The sequence below is a fragment of the Scardinius erythrophthalmus genome, assembly GCF_964197995.2.
Source record: "Scardinius erythrophthalmus genome assembly, chromosome: 22".
In the NCBI taxonomy this organism is placed as follows: Eukaryota; Metazoa; Chordata; class Actinopteri; order Cypriniformes; family Leuciscidae; genus Scardinius; species Scardinius erythrophthalmus.
The window spans coordinates 3058871-3080233 of NC_138242.1; the positions used below are offsets into that span (position 1 = coordinate 3058871).

At 38.6% G+C, this 21363-nt stretch overlaps 1 protein-coding gene across 5 annotated transcripts in view; it reads right to left on the bottom strand.

Annotated features, from left to right (window-relative positions):
- pard3aa (par-3 family cell polarity regulator alpha, a) overlaps positions 1-21363 on the bottom strand; it is a 476999-nt gene that overhangs the window by 124579 nt on the left and 331057 nt on the right. For all 5 annotated transcript variants that reach the window (XM_081353162.1, XM_081353163.1, XM_081353160.1 and 2 more), the window contains 2 exons: positions 13574-13816; positions 7941-8148 (listed from right to left, as the gene is read on the bottom strand). In XM_081353162.1, the coding sequence (XP_081209288.1) occupies positions 7941-8148; positions 13574-13816 (451 nt within the window). The remainder of the gene's footprint in view (positions 1-7940; positions 8149-13573; positions 13817-21363) is intronic.

The following is a 21363-nucleotide window of genomic DNA, read 5'->3' on the forward strand; positions in this document are numbered from 1 at the left end:
GTCAAAATCTGAAGGAAGCTCAACCTTTACATTTTTTTAGTTTCAATTTACAAATGAATGAATTTATGAATTTACAACTGAGTACAGATCTCTTTCAAAATGCTTTAGACAATTCTGGCACATCCAACTACTGTTCATTATGTACTGTATCATTCCTTCATCAGCAACCTCTGACACTGCATCTGCCTCATCATCTTGATCCACTCCGAATATTATTCCCTGTACTGTTTTGTTAGTCTATGACTCACTCTTAGTGTCTCATTTCCATTACCATAACTGGGCTGTTTCCTGGCCACTTAATTTACATTATCTACATAATTATTTCACTCACCTCATCTTACCTGTTCAACTCCTCCACATTCATATCAACTTCCTTACCATGGCTCAGTGTCTGAGGTCACTACTCTCTGTGCTTTCATTTCGAGGTTGTGTAATCGCAATGCGGTCGACAACTCAAATTTTGCTGATTGTCATTTTCCTCTTCAAGTGGACAAGATACCTGATTATGACGCAGGTCATAACATTGGAAACATTGAATGTTCTCGGTTCTCAGAACTCTCCTAGTAATTAGACCCGCTCAGAAATTCAGAAATGCTAGTCTTGTGAATGAAAGGACATGTTGAAGTGCAGCAGTTTTGCATCTCACTAATGGAGTCTTTTTGACAGTGCTTGCAATCTCCCATAAAATGTTATGCTATCCATCAAAAGTTGAGAGTGCAATGACATCTTATTGGCACTTTACATGCATAACTCTATAATAAAAATGCTCCCTCATTTGTTGGCCTTCCATTCCCATGAATGTATCTCGTACTCAGTGGCCACTTGCTCATCCGCCTAAATTGTTAAATGGGTAGTTTTATCAGACTTGTTATCAGAGTCTGCAAGATGAAACTGTAATAATTTGTTCTTTCTGTCTTCATCTCACAGCGTCTCCGGATCTCTGCCTCCATTTGTCTGAAAAAGAGTGCTCACAATGCTCTTCACAAGCTGTTTTTGTGGCCTTGTTAAGATTATGATCGTTCCGAGGGATGGAATTCAAAAAGCGAAAAGTGGCCGTGCTTTTACTCTGATCAAGTGATTCTGACAGGCTACAAGAAGAGATCAGAGCTCTTAGAAACACAGAAGTCTGTTGATCAGAGGAACAATTGTGCTTTAGGTTCTTATTCAAACCTGAGAGTGAATATGTCTGAACAAACCCTGCTCTATTCAAGTCCTGCCTTTCTGACAAAGACTTTACAAATTTGAGTTCTGGTTTAAAGATACACTGGTGTTGGGTTTCAACTTTGCCCAGATTTCAAATTTGATTACCTACAGTATTTCACGACCCCTAGCCGCTACCTTAGCCGACCCTATGGAGCCGAACACCGGATGCAAGGACATGATAGATCCAAATGCAATTACCCCTGGTGGTTCAGTGATGGACAGCAAGCGGTGTCTAATCGGGGAAAGATTTGAACAGACAGGGTGGAAAGTCGGCCTCTCATGGCACCCGGAGGAGGACATCCAACCGTCAAACCTTCCTGTGTAATCTAATCCCTGATCACACAGTTAAATCTCTCATTTCAAAATTCACAATGGACAATGATGGGTAATCACACCACGCGTGGCATAATTCATGCTTAATAAAAGCTTAATTCATTTTAATGGGAATCTCTGTTATATCAATTACTTTATTTATTTTATTGGGTCTCTGAGAGCTCATCTTCTGGAAGGTGCCGGCTGTAGCCCCTGTGCACCCCGCTGTGAGATGAGGCTGTTTGACTGGCAGGTGGATAATGGAATGGTGGAATAGAGGTGAGAATATCTCCCTCCGTGACCCCTGAAGGAAGCTTGTCGATGAATCAGTTCCGACCACCACGGCGAGGACTATTTTAAGAGAGATATGATATTTACACAGCCCCATGTTAAGCCTACAGAGGGACAATCTCACTTCTTTTGTTTTAATTTCTTTTCATTTCAGGAGGTCATGACACAAACAATACCTCTGTCATATAGAGGAGACAGATGGACGATACCACCCAGGGTGATGGCATTTTGACAAGTGATAACTTTGCAATATCTCAAGTCCTCTGTGTTTCACTCCCTGTTCACTGTCACACTCCTTAAGGTGAGATCATTTTTTTCTGTTGCAGGGAACTATTGGTGGGCAGCTAGTTGTGCAATATTGACAGTATATAAACTTTACACTTTTAATTAAAACACATAGCTGGTGAAAAAACAACAACAACAGCAGCATATTAATAATGAACTAACAATTCTAGAGAGAATTTGGTTATTTGTAATTGACCCACTCACTCAGCATGAGCTAAAGTTGAACACTGGTCACACATCTGACACGCTTATAAGACAACTCAGATATATGCACAACATAAATAAACATCATAACTGCATCTGATCAAAATGACGCAAATGCACAAGAAAGACTAAGTTACACACTCAGAATGCAAGTCATGTTATGAATAAGCTCTTTCTGTATAATCACACTATAACACGTCTGAAACAAGAAGAAAATAAATACTACAACAAAAAGACAATATTGTATTACAATAGCCTAGGCATAATGTTATTTAGCAGTGCAAGGACAGTTTTGCGTGTTTTTGTTAATTTCTGATGTTTAAAAAGCTGTTACTTGGTTTCATTTTGCACTTTATCATCTACAATGTTATTTTGTCAACTTAAATTACTCTGCATTTTAAATAATCAATCTGACATGAAGTATTGACTAAATTAAAATCATTTTTGTCAAAAGAGACCAATTAAACACCTTAATGACTCCTTTCATTATAGTACGAAAAATCTAGATCAACAACTAAAGATATTACGGCCACTTTCCACAACTGACATCTATCAAAGTTCCAGTCATTACATACAGCAGGTTTGTTTATCTGTTGCTAAGGTTGATTATGGTGAATATAACTGGCGTGCAGTTCTCCAGTGTTTCCATAATTACCTCTTTGTGGTAAAGTGTCCTGTGTTTACGTTAAGCTAATGAGCGAACGTACTCCTTTGGAACAATTTGAGGGATCTGGCCATGTAAATGGAAAAGCATATATAAAGCGCCTACATCATGCGTCTCTGTTAAGCCCCATGAGAGCTACTAGTACCCACAATTCTCCACAGCAACATGCTCACTCAACAAGGAAAAATAACAATGATGGTTGGGGGAAAGGCATCTGATCTCTTCCCCCTTCGGACCCCTTGACATCCCTAAGGTCCCGCTGTCACTCCAGGCTCAAGGTTTTCCTCTCGGGGTGGATGTGTTGGGAATTCAGGATGGTGCAACACAGAGGTTTGAAGGTCAGTGAAGGGGGATGGGGAAGGGTCTGTGGGGTGTAGATGGGCTAATTCAATGTGAGAGGGCATCAGGATTAGCAATTACATCCTATTAATAGTGTCCACTAATGCAAGATGTAGAGGCATATCTACCCCTGAGCCAAAAATGCCGTGACTAGTCGCGTGAAAACAGGAATCGTTTTCTCTATCTCTAACGCTCCTCCTCCATGTGCCCCAGTTCACTCCGCTGCACTCGTTTGTGTCGTTTACTTCTGCTTCCATCCCTTATTCCTCCACTCTTCCAGCAAACATTACTTACCGTAGCCCATATCCTTGAGGCCAATGAACACAACCGCCCCTTTGACAGATGAAGGAATAGTTCAACCTAACATTTTCTGTCATTATTTAATATTATTTATACTATAATAATATCCACCTAAAAATGATCATTCCATGGAAGAAATTCATATGGGTCTGGTGACTGAGCCGTCTGATATGCTAACAAAGCCTGGGGTGAGGTGTGGACATCTCAACAGGCCATATATGGTTAGGAGCTGATGATAAAAGGCCATGTCAAAGAGAATGCCAGACACATTTATGGTTCATGCATGATAATGCTTGTAGGACAAGCAAAGACAAGTGGCACGTACCCCGTTTCAGGTCATTTGTTAAATGCTTGCATGCATGTCGCAGTTCATAGTTGATGACCTATTCATTCGATCCATGCACAGTCTGGCATGACATCTGACACCCTAAAGATATACAGCCACCTCATACACCACGTGGTTTGAGGTAAGTCTTATATCAAGCACTGCCATTAAGCTAATAGCATCAAGCATCTTGCTATCAGGTTCTGGCTGGCTGCTGTGGTTCCTAGGGTGTTCTGGTTGGTTTATATATTGGCCAAAGTTGAAAAAGTCCACCCTGCAAATCTTCACTATATTTATATACATATACAAATCACTTGGATAACTGCCACAACTTTGAAAAACCACTAACAAACAAAAACAAATAATGCATAAATTTATAAATGAAGGACTAATAAAATGAATACTACAACCCAAGTGGTTTTTAGACCCATTTTTTCCCCATGCTGCCACCATTTGCCTGGTCATTCATTTAGATGTTTAGTTTATCGTGATTTGTGATTTCTCTCTTGCTCTCCTTTGATCACCTCGTCTCTCTCTTCCTCCCTCTATCTGTTCTGATTTTAATGCTCTTCCAATCAGTGTGTCCATTAAGCGCAGAGCTCATCAGTGCACGTTTACTCACGCATGCAGATGAGCTCCAATTGCAGTGTATTGCAAACGCCTCAGAGACCTCCTTGGGTGAGTGTGTGTGTGTGTGTGTGTGTCATACTGAGATGGAAGAGATGAAAAAGAGAAGGGCTACAGTTAAATGGGCCTTGAGAGACTGCAGATGAGAGTGTATTGCTGCAGAAGTGAATCTGTATGTGTGTGAACAAAAAGACACAATGAGAGAGACAGCAAGAAGTGGAGTTGAATGTCAGTAATCCATACTCTCTTGGCAAGGTGCGTGCATGTGTGTGTGTGCGCGCAATCTCCTTAGTGATGGGAGTTTCTGATGGCTCTCGGAGGAGGAGTAGATGTAATGAGAGTGAGAGAGAACATTTCGGTGCTGAGTGAGCGTGTCCGCTGGGGTCCAGACCTGCGTTTCAGTTCTTAATTAACTTTCACAACCCATCCCACTCCCTCGCTTACACAAACACTAAATGCACATTTTTTTCCACCTCTGACTCCTTTGCTATAGTGCCAATTTTACCTCCTTCCATAATGGTAGGTGGGCTTGTTAAGGCTAGCTGTAGACAATATATTACTATGTCTCCTATTAGGGTTACGGCTTTTAACAACACCATACCCTTAAGTATTAAACCTTGACATGCCACTTGTCCTACTCTACACATTTGCAGATTGTCAAGGGAAACTGCATTATAAGCAACCACATTTATGATTTTCTCATGGTGGTTGACTAAAAAAAGAAGGAAAAATTCCCATGGACTTGCATTGAAGGAGGGTCTTTGTTAATGATGTGAATATAGTTGTTTTCAATGCAGTTTTTTAATTCCTACATTATGCTAGTCTTTTTTCACCTATGACTTCCCTTAGAATCAGAAATGAATGAAATTCGGCATGTATCCTCAGATGGCCTTGATATCCGTGTGTACCAAGTTTTGTGAACCTTGGATTTTGCATTCACAGGACACAGGCCAATTTAGTCATTATGGGCAACGCCTAAAATGTTAATTAAATTGATTAAATCTGTTATTTAACCAATCAAAATTCTTTTGACAAATTTGTCAAGGTTCTCACCAATTTTCATGCAAGTTGAATGAAACAGCCAAGAAAGACTTAAAAAATGCATCCCATATGTTTCCTGGGATATAAAGAAAAAATAGAACATATCACAGCGCCACCTAGCGCCAACTCCCACAAAATGGTACACAACCTCTTCTAGAATGAAAATAGAATAATAATAAAAAAAAATCAGCACAAACAAGAGAAGGGGGTCCTGAAAGCTGCCAGCAGTGTGTGATGACGCACAGCTGAAGCTAATTCTGTCTCATCACTGAAGCTGTAAATCCAAAAGAGCTCCTCTCCTTCGGGGTATCCAGTCTACTAGGCATGGACCAGGTGTTCTCAAGGTCTCAACTCGACATGAGGCTGAACAGCCTGAGCATGATGAGCACACCACAACCCTGGCTGATCTCCAACAACGTTCAACATCATAGCATGTGTACCATGCACTTCAGCTCTAAAGCTGACATGTGATGAGTAGTGGACGTGCTTGGGGAAGTTGGGGTTTGAATCAACAGCTAGCATTGATTGTTGAGGAAAGTTCAGAAAAGTGCTACGGTATGGCAATTTGTTTAATGAACACTTTTTGTCATACTGCTTGAACCTCTCTTCACATCCTAATAGCAATCAATAATGGAAGTGGTCAAAATATTAAAGTGGAAAAAATGTTCGTCCAATCATTGCATTCGGTCCAAACGCAATGATACGATGTCCTACCTGCTTAACAACATGTGTATTTTCAAAGCTCAGAACTCAAAGATCTAATGCTTCCAAAGCTACCTTGCTATTGCTAGCCTCTCCGAATATTGCCTACCCTACCTTTTTTTATTTGTCCGCTACAAATGACATCTACAACAGTATTCCACACTCTCTTGAACTACAATACCCATCATGCTCAGACACTTCTATAACACTTGCACACGAAAATATCCCCCAAGAATTGTAATTGTCAGTAAATCAATTAAATAAATGGAAAAGTAATGCACATATCTATTTTGTAAATGCATGTTACAGAATTGTGAATGATTCATCCAAGAATGGTCTGATGCAGTACGCCAAAATTCTCCAATCATTTAGTCCACTTAAACCCCAGCCCTCTACATTCGACTGCTAGATTGAATTCATTTCTGAATGTAATGCCCAATGTCTCAAAATCCAATCAATCATTATACATTTTTTTTTTTTTATAATTCGTTATTTCGCCATACGGCAGGAAAGATCTGTCGGTATATCCATTTTATTGGGACTTTAAAAAGCAACTCCGACATTATGGTGGAAATATAACAAGTAATGAAAGATGTACATAACATTACTATCAACTATCAACTGCTCCAACACCCACTCCTAAACACTGATTAAAATGAATGCTGAAGTCATCACACTCATAGTTCTAATTAATTAATCAAATTCAGCTCAAAACATAGGCCACAACCTAACATGTGATTATGGCTTAGTAATTGTCCATCGCCTTAATTCAACAGGACAAAATAGTGGTGGAGCACAAATCAGCAGGGCACCAAACCCAACCCTTTAGTGCTCCTGAAACATGACCTGGAAACACTTGTCGATTTTATTGTTCATTACGGCACAGCATGCAACGTACTACGCTAACTAATCCCATTACACTAATCCACCTCAAAACAACTTATTGTGCAGATAAGAGTGTGTATAATTTATGCAGGATTCAAATGAGCACAAATCAGAATAATTAATGGAGGCCCCGGCTTAATTAGCCTAGCATTGGGAAACGCTTACGTTCTCAACAAAACGGATGTGCGACTCGCTATTTCAAAGAGCCCAGAGGGGCAGGAGACCAGGAAAACACCTTTTTATGATCGCAGCGCCCAAAAGTATTTTATCTGTACCTGTCTCGTCCCTCCGGAGGAGATTTGCGAGGAGAAGCCGAGTAAATGTTAATCCTCCATATGGATGTATTTTCGAAATTAACAGATTCCGCATTTGCTTCAAACTCTTTGTAGTTTGAAGTTGGTGGGGAAATTTAGCAAATCAGTCACAGTTGGGGTGACATTTAACTAGGCGAAAAAGCTGTTTACGGGAACACAAAGCGACACAGGGAAGCAAAGTTTGGTGAGAAGCACTGCCTTGTGTTTATTTCAGAAAAGTTTCCAATCCAGCCAATGATAAATTTGGTAATCTATGCACTGATGAATAAAACATTCCATTATTAAACATAACCTCCATTGAAACTGCCTCAGGCCTCAGTGAAAGATAGCGAGACTGAGGGTCAAGGTAAGGTCTTCTTATTAGTACCAGGGAGTCCCACATACTCGACACGTTATGCTAACGCTAGTTAAATAAAGTGATTTGAGCACCTAAGGCTGTTCACCCTACCTGAACATGTCGCCCAGGCCCTTCAGCACGCCTTTCTTGGCTTTGTTCTTGTCTTTCTTGTCCTTCCCTCCACGCTCCTTCTTCTTGTCGTCTTTGGTGCGTCCTCCATTCATGTGTTTCTCTGTGTTGGAGGGTGGGAGGGTGAGGTCTGTGGCTGTGGAAATGGAGTCACGGCCAGACCGAGAGCTTTCCTCTGTATCTTCTTCCACTGAGATGATGGAGAAAGTGGGAGAGAGATATATAAAAAGACAGACAAAAAGACGAATGTCTAAATCAGACTATGCAAGTCACTGTAAGCTCTGGATAAAGAGCAATACTTGGTAGCACAGGGTTGGGTTTGCCAAATAACACATTTCCACCAAAACCGACACCCTAGCAACCACTAAAAATATAACGTAACCCAAAAACATAACCCATAACACTTAAGCAACCACATAGCAATGCCCTAGCAACTTGCTGGTTAGCCCTGCTAATTATTATGTATTGATAATAAATAAATAAAATATATATTTTTTTCCTCTGGCAAGTAGTATTACTGACATTTTCAATAAAATAAATAAAATTAAATAAAATATAGAACAAATGCGGGCTAATGTAGTGTCTCGCTGCAGAAACCCTCAATGGTCCGACTTCTTTAAACATCGGCTTAATGAAACCTCTTAATGAGACCTCGTCTGCAAGTCTAACCATATCTAACAGAGACTCATGAGCATCTCATCTTGCCTGAATCTCTTTTCATTTTATTCCTTAGCTGAGTTTTACCTCAGAGGTTATTCAATCTAAAGGAACCCCATTATCTTTTTGCCTCTAAAGAGTCACATCTTCCCACCACAGTCTGGCCATTTTAATAGTGGTTATCCAGGAGCAGTGCAAGGAGCCTATTAGCGTTAGTCCTCACTGAGCTAATAAAACTAACAGAGAAAGTGAACTCAGAAGTTCATCAAGTGCACCAGAAGAGGTCCATCTACTGTTCACCTCACCATTCTGCACATGCTATTTGAGCACCACATAGTCACTTTCAACTACTTTTTTTTCACCAGCGGTTTCTGTATAAGTTTCTGCTGCTGAAGTCGAGGGCTAGACATCATGCAGTCAGAATATAAAATGTTACAAGAGATGTAGTTTGACTGCGTGCTTTTGTTGTATGAAAAAAACTCTCTTTTTGCATTCTATGGAAGGTTTGCTGATCATTACAGAAAGAATTGCTTTGCTAACAGATTTTTTTTTTTTTATCACGTCACCACACTATTAAGATGTTTACTTGGAAGACAAAGAGTTCAGCTCTTCTAATGGACAAGCAGAAGGTGGGTGGTATTCTCACAGCACTCTTAACATTTGATAGCCCATGAATTTTGTAACGCTAATTTTACGGATTCCAGTCAATGGGATGATGTACAGTATTTCATTGATCATATATTAATGCAAGTAGTTTTGGAAAAGCGGGAGAATCTCTGTGGGAACATTTTATTTTGAAGTATCGTTTGCAATGCTAATTCATTTCCTACCACCTATCTTCGTGATACGTTGCATATCAGTATAATCATAAGGGACCGCAGCTGGCTGACATTGCTCATTTCCATTTCTGCACCCGTCTGATTACAGCTACTGTCTCCATTCCTGACGGTCTGGATGTGATTAATTTGTCACTAATTGTAAGTTTAAAAACGCTCGGAAAGCGGGAAAAAAATTAGGGGGCACTAAAAGCAAAGTGCTTTTGAATAGAGCGGAGACGCGGTGCTGGAGACAGATGCCTGTGTGATTAGAGCTTATTAATACCCAACAAATCTCTGACGTGAGTGAGAACTTTGATGGCTAGAAGAAAGGCCCTCATGAAAGCGAAAGACCATCATGGATATTTCTGCATGCTCGTGAGGGGAAGAGGGTGGGCACTCGTTCCTTGTGTTTTATTCACTCGCGCAAGTCGCGATCTGTGTGTTCTGTCATTCTGCCATCTACTGAAATTATATCCAAAAGGATTAGCGCAAGACAAGGATAGTGTGGATAGTGTGAGTTATTCTCTTAGAATAAAAGGTTCAGTGGGGTTCTATATAGAATGCAAGGGTTCAAAAAAATAAAAAAAATAAAATAAAATAAAACTAGGCTACACTTTATTTCGATAGTCCACTTTAGACTACTAACTATAACTGCATGTCAACTAACTCTCATTAGAGTATTAGACAGTTAGGTTAGGGTTCGGGTTAGTAGAATAATTTCACATGTACTTGTAAAGTTACTTATAATCAGTAGAATATCTGTTGAGGAGCATCAAAATAAAGTGTTATCAGATATTAAGCAAACAGTCTACTAATACTCTAATGAGAATTAGTTGGCATGTAGTTGCAAAGATACTTACAGTTAGTTGAATGTCTAAAATGGACTATTGAAATAAAGTGTTACCTAAAACTAAATCCAAAAAATGATCACATGATGGGAACCCCTAAAAGGTTCAATAAATGAAGCGCCTGACAGAACCCTTTAAGTTTCTAAATAGAAAATTTTCTTTTAATAGTGAGGAGATGATAATAACGCTTGCAAGGTTTGATTGGATATAATTTATCACTTTTTTTTCTCATCGGCTGCTTATCGGATGGTATGGAAGCTTGTTTCTGCCACAGAATAAAACATTTTAAAAGATAATTGTGAATTTTTATCTCCGAATTGTGAGATATAAACTTTATATAACTCGCAATTGAGAAAAGATGTCAGAATTGTGTGTGTTTAAAGTCAGAATTGCGAGTTATATAAAGTCCAATTCTAAGGAAAAAGGGGTATTTTTTTCCTTAAAAGTGGACTTTATATAACTCGCAATTCTGACTTTATATCATGTAATTCTGACTTTATATCTCGCAATTCTGACATCTTTTCTCAGAATTGCATTGCACTGCATACAGCAACTAACTTAATTTGTGTATTGAAGAAAAAAACATAATATGTTCTGAAGAAATACATTTGTGGAAGATGTAAACTCACAATTGTGAGAGAAAAAAAGTCAGAATTGTGACATAAAAAGTCGCAATTACCTTTTATATTTCTTATTCTGTGGCGGAAACAAGATTCCATAGGATGGCTAAAAACAAAGTTTCTAGCCTAAACAATTTCTGGCCTTCAGAAAGATGGAATCTCAGGAGACGAAATGGAAAAGAATGCAGGAAAGTATGAACTGGACAGGACAGCATTTATAAACATCCTCATTAACTTGAAAAGAAGATTCACGGTCAATACAGCAGCGTCTTCTCAGATCAATAGCGTTTTCATTAAAACGGTTATCACAGTAAGTTACGGTTCTGCTAATTGTTGACTGAAATGTAAAAAGAAACGAATTAGGGTAATTAACGGCACATTTCAGCAACACAGGACTGAGTGGTAAATGTTTTGACACCGCAATCAAAAGGCGTCATTAGTCGTCTCCTTTTGACGTGCCACGGTATTCATTTCTTCTTTAGAATGCCGATCACTTCTAATGGAGTCTTGAAATTACCACTCTGGCTGAAAACCCAGTGGGAAAAAGAGCCGAGCACATTTAAGTCTGATATTTAAAAAAAAAATTAAAACATAAAACACCAGGAAACACAGCCCAGCTCATTTTCTCGGCTGGATATCTCCCAGTGACACATTTTTCCTCGGGTGATGCCAAATTCACATTTTATGTAAATAAAAGTGTCTGTGTGGAAAGAAAAAGCCTGCCCTTATCTGTCAACTTTTGACTATTAACCTCGGTGACAGGCACAGGCAGGTTCCTCTTATCTAAATTGAAAAACAGAGTTATTTGAATATCGGAAAGGGAGAAATGCAATATGCTTCTACCGTGGAATCTCACGCATTTGCCCTCTATTGCTCCACGGAAGAGATAAGACAGTATTTAGCCCAATGTGGACACAGCTTACAAGAACAAAGTGACTGAGGCAAATCATTTGACTCTTTAAAAAAAAAAAAAAAAAAATCTGCCTGCTTTTAATGGAATATTTTAATGGAGAACAAAGGGATGGCGTGATTTTTTCCCCCCTGGCAGGTGTTATTAACTAAACAGAAGTGTTGGACAGAATTCATAAAATCATCCGAACCCTATAGGGACTAACACTGTGTATTATTTAACTCAGATCTCAGATGTGAAAGTACGCATGTTTTATCACTTGAAGTCTCAACAATTCTAATTTGATTCCTTACTTAATATGCCAAATAAATAACACCTTCAGTGCAGAAAACTGTGGTATAAAAACATTTTAACAGGTTAATAAATGAAACAATCTAAAATATGAAAAGAACACAAATCGCTGCTGCGAGCAATCAGTGAACCGTAAAAATGAGCCCAAACGCATTTAGTAAATCATTGAGACTGCCAGCATTTAGAAATATCCCTTTAAAACCCAGGTCCCGTTAGAGAAAAATGCCCAGCGTGGATGTCTGGAAATTCATTTGGTCATGGGTGAAATGAATAGTGAAGCTTGTACACATGCTTATTGGCTGTTTATTTCCCTCCGCGTCTTTGAGGGAAGGCCTGACCTACTTACAGAGAGGAGGGATCTCTTCTGCTAGTCTAATCTTCAGAATAGCACAAGACGTCCCCACGAGACCCGCTGCCTTGTTTCTCCACTGAGTGCCGTCTATAAAGGCAAACGAAATTGGTGGGTGACTCCATAATATTCTGGGCCAGTCATTGTGTGAGACAACTGATGAAATTGGCATTGATATTGTGTCAGATCGCCTTCACGGTGTCTGTGCAATTATGGTAATAGCTGTGATTACATGAGTTGCCATCTTCAATATCAAGAGAAAAGAGGTTAAGAAAGTAGTAGATGATACACTGGCTGGACTCCATCATGATGATTAAACTAGACTGTTCAATTTACATACACATCTTTTCTTTTCTTTTTCTTTTTTTTACTTTATTATTATTTTATGATCCTGGTTGTATCTAAAAACCTGTTTTGAAAGAATATTTGTTGGCTAGTTTTCCTTAGTCAAATCAAGTTGGCTTGTTTTCCTTAGTTTTCCTTGTCCTTTTCCACAACATGTCATTTTTCCATAGTCAAATCAACCTTATAATTGGAGAGGACTGCATGTTAAATAATAATACATATATATAACTTATGAATATGTATCTTTAACTACACATTGACAACCAGTCAGAAAATAGACTAATGTAAGTCTCACAGTAATGATTCCTGGTTCATTTCGAGTTGAATGATTGATTGATTCACTGAATGATTCACTGATTGCCGAAGCAACAGCAAATTTGAAGATGAATCATGATTTATTTTGACTGACTCATTAATAAGAATCATTTGTTCATGAATGCTCATGCTATGTTTGTGGTCGCATGCAGGAATCACTGGCTACTCCTGTTATCAGACAGGTTTCCTATTTTTGTCTGGCCCAATCAGGCAGTGGTGGGCGGAGTTAGTTTAAATAGCCTCTGCCAACAAGGCGGGGATTTTGCATTTGATGTAAATAGACACTCCTTTAAAAGTTGTGTGCTTCTAATTGCTGCTAGGGTGTTGCTAGGGTATTTTAGGTGGTCGCTAGGGTGATCTGGGTGGTTACTGATATTCTAGTCTCTAGATATCTCCCTTTTTTCATTTTTTGAATCATTCACCATTAAAAGAGGCCTGCAGCTGCACAGCACCGATACTTACACGTCTCCATACCTTCGTCATCTTCATCGGGGTTGACTATGGTCACACCTGGCTTGTCGTATGATTTGTCGATGGCCGCCCGGAAGCTTTCGTTGCAACCCCTTCCCCTGATGATCCTGGGACGAGGCCTGTGGAACGGGACGTCCCCGTTGAGCGTCACCTCTGCAACAGCTGTCTGGAGGCTCTCCAAGGAACTGGACTTCTTCAAACCCAACGACGGTCCCACATCTCGCGTGGAGTTGCCTGAGGGTGGAGAAAGAGTGAAAACATGCCAGAAAGAGAAGAGAAAACACTCACTTTTTTCCTCAATATATCCTTCTCTCCTAATTCATTTCTATCATTTACATCCCTTGCTAAAGACAAATGTGCGTACTGGGGTCGCGTTTATCTGCAGATGGAGGGAGAAAAAAGTGTGCTAAAATAATACGGAATATAAATGGCTCCACTGGATGCGAAGTGAGGTGTCAGAAAGATTATCCGTCTTGTGAGGCAGAAAAACTTCACATTTTTAACTCTTGAGGTCATTTTTGCTTCTTTTCCCCAATGTGTATGTGTATGTGCAAGACGATACGAGAGAAAGAGAAAGCGAGAGCACATAACTCCTTCCTGTAGTTTAAGGCACTGATGGATGGGCCAAATATGAGGCCCATTATCTTCGCTGTGTGGTCGTGGGAGGAGGAGGAGGAGGAGAACATGAGGGAGGAAGAGCAAAAGCTTGTAGACTCGGAGAGTCCTAGCCCAAACTCCCTCAACTCGCCTGCTTAATGACCTTTTCATGCATTTAATCCACTTGTTCCCCGTTAAGGGTCCCTCACAAAGACACAGTAGACCCACACTTCAAACACACGCCAGTGCGGAGACAACATTAATCCTGCTTATGAAATCCTGTAGAGGAACAATTCTGGAGAATTACTCAATGAGAGCGAATGGGCTTGGCTGCTCGGGTCAGGGATTTGCATATGTGTGCGCAGCGTACACAATTAACACTAAATGTGAGGGAAAAGTGGATTTGGAGAATAACAAAATGTCCCTTATATTTAAGTTCAAGGTTTCAATGGAATTGTAAAAACAGTCCCTCAGTTCTATATGCATTACGTCTTTACATATTCAATAATACAATAGATCTCTTCTGTATAATTACAAGTACGATTGTGTCATTTTTTTGATGAACAAAAAGTTCAAACAGAATTTATTTGAAATAAAAATCTTCTGTAACATTATAAAAGTCTTGACTGTCACTTTTGATCAATTTAAGTAATTAAATACTTGCAGTCTGTAAACATACAATACGTACAGAGCTAATTTTGGAACCTGTGTACTTATGAATCAGTGAAGTGTGTGTGTAATTGTGCAAACCTTATGGAACAGACTCTGGAACAGTTGCAAGTACTAAAAATGATCTAAGCCACCTGATAAAACAGCTCTAACAAAAACCCTTGATAACCGCCAGTGTGCAAGACTGCTTCTACACACATGCACAATCGTTTCAGTGATGTATGATTCCTAAAAACTCTAGATGATGCATGAATGTGAGTCCAGCTGTGTGCATCTCATTGAAATGTATAGCGCAAGAGGGCAGTGTGTGTGTGTGTGTGTGTGTGTGTGTGTGTGTGTGTGTGTGTACATTTAAACACAATTAGCATGCAAATGATAAATAAACAAAAGTTATCCGACAGCAACGTTACAGTTCTCATGAGCGTAGCCAAGACTGGCATTTCTGTTTGCTGCCGCAGCGTAAACGCGCCGTTTCTCACTCGAAGATCTTCACGTCGGATATCGATGGGGAATGTCTTGGCTATGAAGCTCAAAATGCAGCCCTCAACTCTGTTTGATTTACCTTCCTCCGTTTGCACAGCTATGATTATGTTTCCGATGGCCGCTGTTCTGTGTTTAGATTTGGAGTGCCCACAATAAAGAAAAGAAATAAAAATATTTAAAAAACTTAGTAAATACAACACGTGCCAACTTCTTAGAAATGCACTTCATGTTGGTTTCATATGGTTCAAGGAAAGTTTCCATTTAATGACTTTTAAAAAGTCATGTGGTGTAACCATCAAGTATACAGTATATACAATAATAATAACTTGACTGCAAGTTTTTCAAAGAGGTTTTTCAATATACTCTGCCGTTAAAAAGTTAGGGATGGGTACGATTTGTAATGTTTTAAAAGAAGTCTCGTATGCTCATATCAAGGCTGCATTTATATATATATAAAAAAAAAAAAAAACAGTAATGTTGTTAAATATTCAGAACTGAACCTGAAATCTGAACCGGTCTGACTGGGCCAATAAAAAAAAAAAAAAATATTCAGCCCTGATATATTAAAGCACAGGTAAATGCGACATTTATTACAATGTGTGCATGTGAAGATTGTTTTAAGTTCACTTAAATTAAAAGTTGTTATATTTTTAAAAGCCTAATAAAATGTTAAAATCGATAGATTTCAATTAACCGTAATGCTGAATGGTTATAATTTATGGCTATAAATAATTTTTATTGAGACATCAGTACTGGTATTGGTAATTCTGGCCTTCTTTCATAAAAAAAAAAAAAAAAAAAAAAAAAAAAAAAAAATGCCTTTAAACAAATATTTAAAATATAGGTGACTCTCTTTATGTTGTTTCTACATTAATTTGGAGGTTAATTATGAAATTATTATAATATAAAAATATTTTAAAAACATTATGTGTGATTATCATGATTCAACCGATTGACAGCACTAATATCAATATTATAGTCACATTCTAGGGGGGGGGGGGGGACTTGGAGTTTGAAGTTCCACACGTGAAGTTAAAACATTCGGAGCACACGCCGAACCGAAAGACCTGTACTGAATATATTTGTGATGGTACGTGTACCATCAAACCCCTAAAATGTATAGATGTAGCAATACAACAATAGCATTACATCATTGACCCATATTGAGATTCAAAATGCAAACAGGATTGCTACACTATTTCTGTCGAGCTAAAGTCTGTGGCACAGGTTCAGGCACATTTAGGTTCTCGAGCACTTCTTGGAACTGGTGTTTGCCTTCTCATCAGACCTTGAAAACTGGGGCTCTATATATACATCCATACTGCATGTGGAGGCACTCTGTGTAAACACGGCTGCTTTCAATCTCTCTCATTCCTCTCAGACGATGCATTAAGGAGGACCCGATGGTTTGGTCCTTCTCCTAAACACATCTTCCCTCCATTCCTGACTCGCTTTCAGAGCTAAATGGAGCATATCCGCCGGTCGCTGGGAGGAAAGACATGAGGCAAAACAGAGATTAGCTAAGCAAAATAAACCCCCAACACAGTAAGAAAACTATTAGAAATCTATTACAGAACCTCCTCTTGAAAGACGGACGTTTTAAACATCAGTAAGAGTAAGAGGAGCGAAGGCTTACAGGTATTTGAGGTGTAGGGATAGTGTTTGGAAGTGTCGGCAGAGCGCCAGGCCTGTGGCGTAATCCAAACCAGAGCCGCCACTGTTATCATTCTTTCACAACTGGTAGCAGCTTCTGAAGCCACGGTTCCTTTAAAACCCTCTTGATCCTTTAACCAAGCAAACCTGCGCTGAGGAAAATACTGATTAAACTAGCTAGTGCCAAAACTGGCCAATTAGGACAAAGAACTGCACAATCCTGAGCTGGCGACAGACTCGGTTTCTAGATATTCATGGGATCTTTCGTTAGCAGAAACAGTAAGCCGCTGCAAACACAGGTGGTTTGGCTGTTAGGAACATGACGGATGATAGACCGTTTGCAGGGGCTTTTCTGTTCGAACGCTTGAAAATGAGCAGATCCGGTCCGTGTTTGTCAGTGTGAGATTTCTAAGTTCATCCAAAAATTTTAATTCTGCCATAATTTATTGGTGTTCCAAAACTGAGTGATTTTTTTCATTTGTGGAGCACAAACATTGAATTTTTCAAATGAATGACTAATTAAGGACTGCATTTGTTAAACTCAAAAATAACAACAAAAGCACCAACGATTACTACTAAAGAGCTTAAATAACTTGATATAACAATAATTTTAATATATACATTTTAACAGCATCCATATGCTGATATATTAATAGTAATTTTAAATAACAGAATAAATAACTAAGACAATGAATAGTTAAAAAATTATATTATATTATTATATAAAATTATATTAGTAGGCTATAGGAGTAGTATAACTCTAATATAACATTAATATAAAAATAACTAAGTTAAAATGAATTCGGACTGGGTATTTAAAAAAAAAAACATGAAAGCACCATAAAAATAGTTAAAATAACTTGATATAAAAAATAATAAAAGAATAAGTATAAATATAAAATAACAGGCAATAAATGAGGACTTGGTGCAAAAATTGGAGTGCACCATAAAAGTACCATAAGAATAGTTAAAATAACGTGATATAAAAATTTTACTGTATAATATTAATATAAAAATAATTTAGTGAAAATGAATGAGGGCCTGTCAAGCTCCAAAAATGACAACAAAAAAGCATAATAAAAGTGATCCACATGACTTTTGCACAATATTCCAAGTTTTCTTGAATCAATTATTTTGATTAGTTTTGACCGGGGAACCGATTAAAATGCCTGGTTATACAGTCATGCATAACGACAAAATGAGCATTTCGGGCCGAACTGTTCCTGTTACTGAAGGACTTGGTCCACCAAGGCACCATCTCTCCCACCAGACTCAACTCTTCTCTGATGAAGCACATTGTATCTGTGGGGGGTGTCTGTCTCTGTTTGTTATTAATAGAAATGAAAAAGGAAAGAATCCAATCCGCCTGGCACGCATATGAACAAACATCGCGTCCCATATGCTGGAGAAGCCTCTTTAATCAACATGCTTCAAATAGCATGTGAACATGCGGCTTTCAGAGCTTAGACACAAATCTGCTACACTGAAGAGCAGAAGCCGAACGCACACCGAACACAAAGGGATTGAGCAGATAAAGCCCGCTTCGGGGAAAAACAAATGACATCTGCATCACTCTGAATCTGGGAATAATCACACTGGTTTTCTGTGGCATGGCATTGTGTCGCCTTCGTGCGAAACACGTCAAGGGATGGAAAGCTCATAATTACACTTTTTTTTTTTTTTTTTTTACCAGGCAGGTTTTTGACATACAACCCTCAACGGATCAAACCACTCAGATTCTCATCACACCACCACATACACTGTTTTTATTGTCATCCTCTTGCTGAATGTTTTCCTGCTATTTTCTCATCAGGGTGTGAAGAGAAAGAAGAGCAGTGATCGAATAAGATGGCAATACCATGGTACAGATATAAATCACGGTACTGACATTCACATAGCACCAAAAAATGACCATGGTACTATCATGTCATGGTATTCTTGTACCATGTTAATACCATGGTACATTCATTTCAGTGTCATAGTATATAATATAAGGAAAAATAAAAAAAAATGTGGTTTTTGAATTGTACTCTTAAAAGCTGTAATGTACAATAGCACTGGCAATTTGCCTGTATTTCCATTGTAATAATATTTTACAATATTACTGTTTATAATCAAATAAATGCAGCCTTGGTGAGCAGAAGAGACATAAAAAAAAAAAAGTCCCGACCCAAACTTTTGAATGGTGGTGTTTGAAACAATTACATTTGATGACCAAATATTACCATTGTATTACTTATAATACAAAAAAAAAAAAAAAAAAAAAAAAAAATATATATATATATATATATATATATATATGTATGTATCATCTTTATACCATGGTACGTTTAAGTGAAAGAAGAGAAAAGAAGCCGGGAGACACAACAACAGTGAAGATATATCTATATTATAGCACCTTCCTCTCTTTAATTAGCAAAGGCACCTCCAGCACTCCAGCGGTTAAGAGTGATTACCATTAAATGCTAAAAGAAAGCATCATTTAAGCTTTAAATAACCTGCGGTGGACTCGTACGAGTGCTGTGACCGTGGCATTGTTCAGTTGGCCGGCGATATTCTCATTAATGATACTCAAGGTAACACAGGCCAGCATTTGCGTATGAAAGCACAATCCATCGCATGTAATTTATTCAGCTATCTGCAATTTTATGCATTAAGTTAAAAGGGTTATTAGGCTTAAAATAGCTCTGCAGCAGCAAGGAGGTTTTGTCCTGGTGTGTCCATGAAGATTGAAGGAGTCTTGGGGTTACAGACCCTCCATTCCCGCGTGTCCGGGATCATTAGTGGACCAGAGGATGTCCAGGTTGTCCTTTGCTCCTTTACATCTGTCCTAATTAACTTCTAATGCTGCAAGCCAGTCATTTTCATTAATGACATCAGCGATGCTCAGAATCTGCTGAGTCACATTCATATTTCTGCTCAGTCATGAAACGGTCCGCATGTGACATCCTTCACTGTCACTTCCAGACATACGGCACTTTGATGGTTGTGGAGAGTGTGGTGACTTTGAAACTGCTTTTTGACATGTTCATCTTTCTTTAGTGTGTATTTTGCAGTTTGAGCATGAAAAAGCTCCAGTTCTTCTCTATATCAGTGTCAGTGTTTCTGAACTCCTGAAACGCCTCCATTGTAGTCTTGAGTTTCTTCCCGGAACGAACACGAAACAATATTCCTCATTTAAATAATTAAAACGCAGAATAAAGGGGCGGGCCTGGTTGAGTTAGTTAGTAGTGTGTTAAACATATTAATATATTAATAAATAAATTATGCGGCAGTCGTTAGTCGTCGGCATTAATATATTAATAAATTAATTATGCGGCAGTCGTCTATGAGGGGCTGACACTTTACTTTTGTTTTGTTGTTTATTTATTTTTGGATTCAAGTTTCCATTGAATGTTTGCCAGTTCCCGCCTCCTCCTTCCCTGAACTTTAAACATTGCAACAATTCTTTATAATGGAAAAAAGGTTATTTGGATTATTAAAATGTTCTTCACACTAAGATATTATTTTAATTTTTTTAAGAACTGATCATTTAAAAGTCTGCCTGTGTTGAAAATCCAGCTTTGTTTATGTGTCTATGTGGTGTTTTAATATGCTTTAAGACAAACCATGTGTAAATTCATAAGTCGACAGCATTGCTGAGTATTTCCTCCTTAAAACTGCAGTGAACCAAAGACAGTCTCAAAAACACGCTTTGAAATCGCTGGTGTTTCTGACGTCACAAACTACCTTGTAACCAATCAGATCAACGTGTGATCGTCAACCAGTGGATCTCTGAGCTGAGTGAGGGAGTGGAGGCAGGGCTCATTTGCATATTCATAGAACCGTGCATACTAAATGAGGCGAGGGTGTCAAGCTATTTGAAGAAATTAAGAATTTTTCCTCAAGGAAAAAAAGTTCAAATGTGTTATTTTGGTGATCAAATATGAGTTTTAAGGGATCAAATGATTGACTACGGTGGACTTTAAAGGTTATATGGGGAATAAAATATGGCGGTTCTATAGTATTGCCACGAAAACACCCTTTTAGAAGCTTTATTTTGAAGGACTGGTTCACACGCTGGTCAGTGGAACATAAAAAAGCACATGGTCTAGAGACACGTTTTTTAAAAGTTGAACTTCTTGAAACTTGAGCACCGCATTTTTAGAACGGCGTGTCATGCGCGAAACACTGTGAAAGACGCGAGCGCAACGGCCATGCACGTCCTTTGCGCATGTTTACATTAAAAAAAAAAAAGGAAAAGTAGCACAGTGGAATGGAAAAACACGTTCTGTCTGAACGGCCTTAAGAGTGTAGAACGGAAAATAAGTTGACGCATGACTAGTATGCAACTCCAATTTTTCACTATCCCTCCTTCCATATTTTTCTTCTTGGAAATA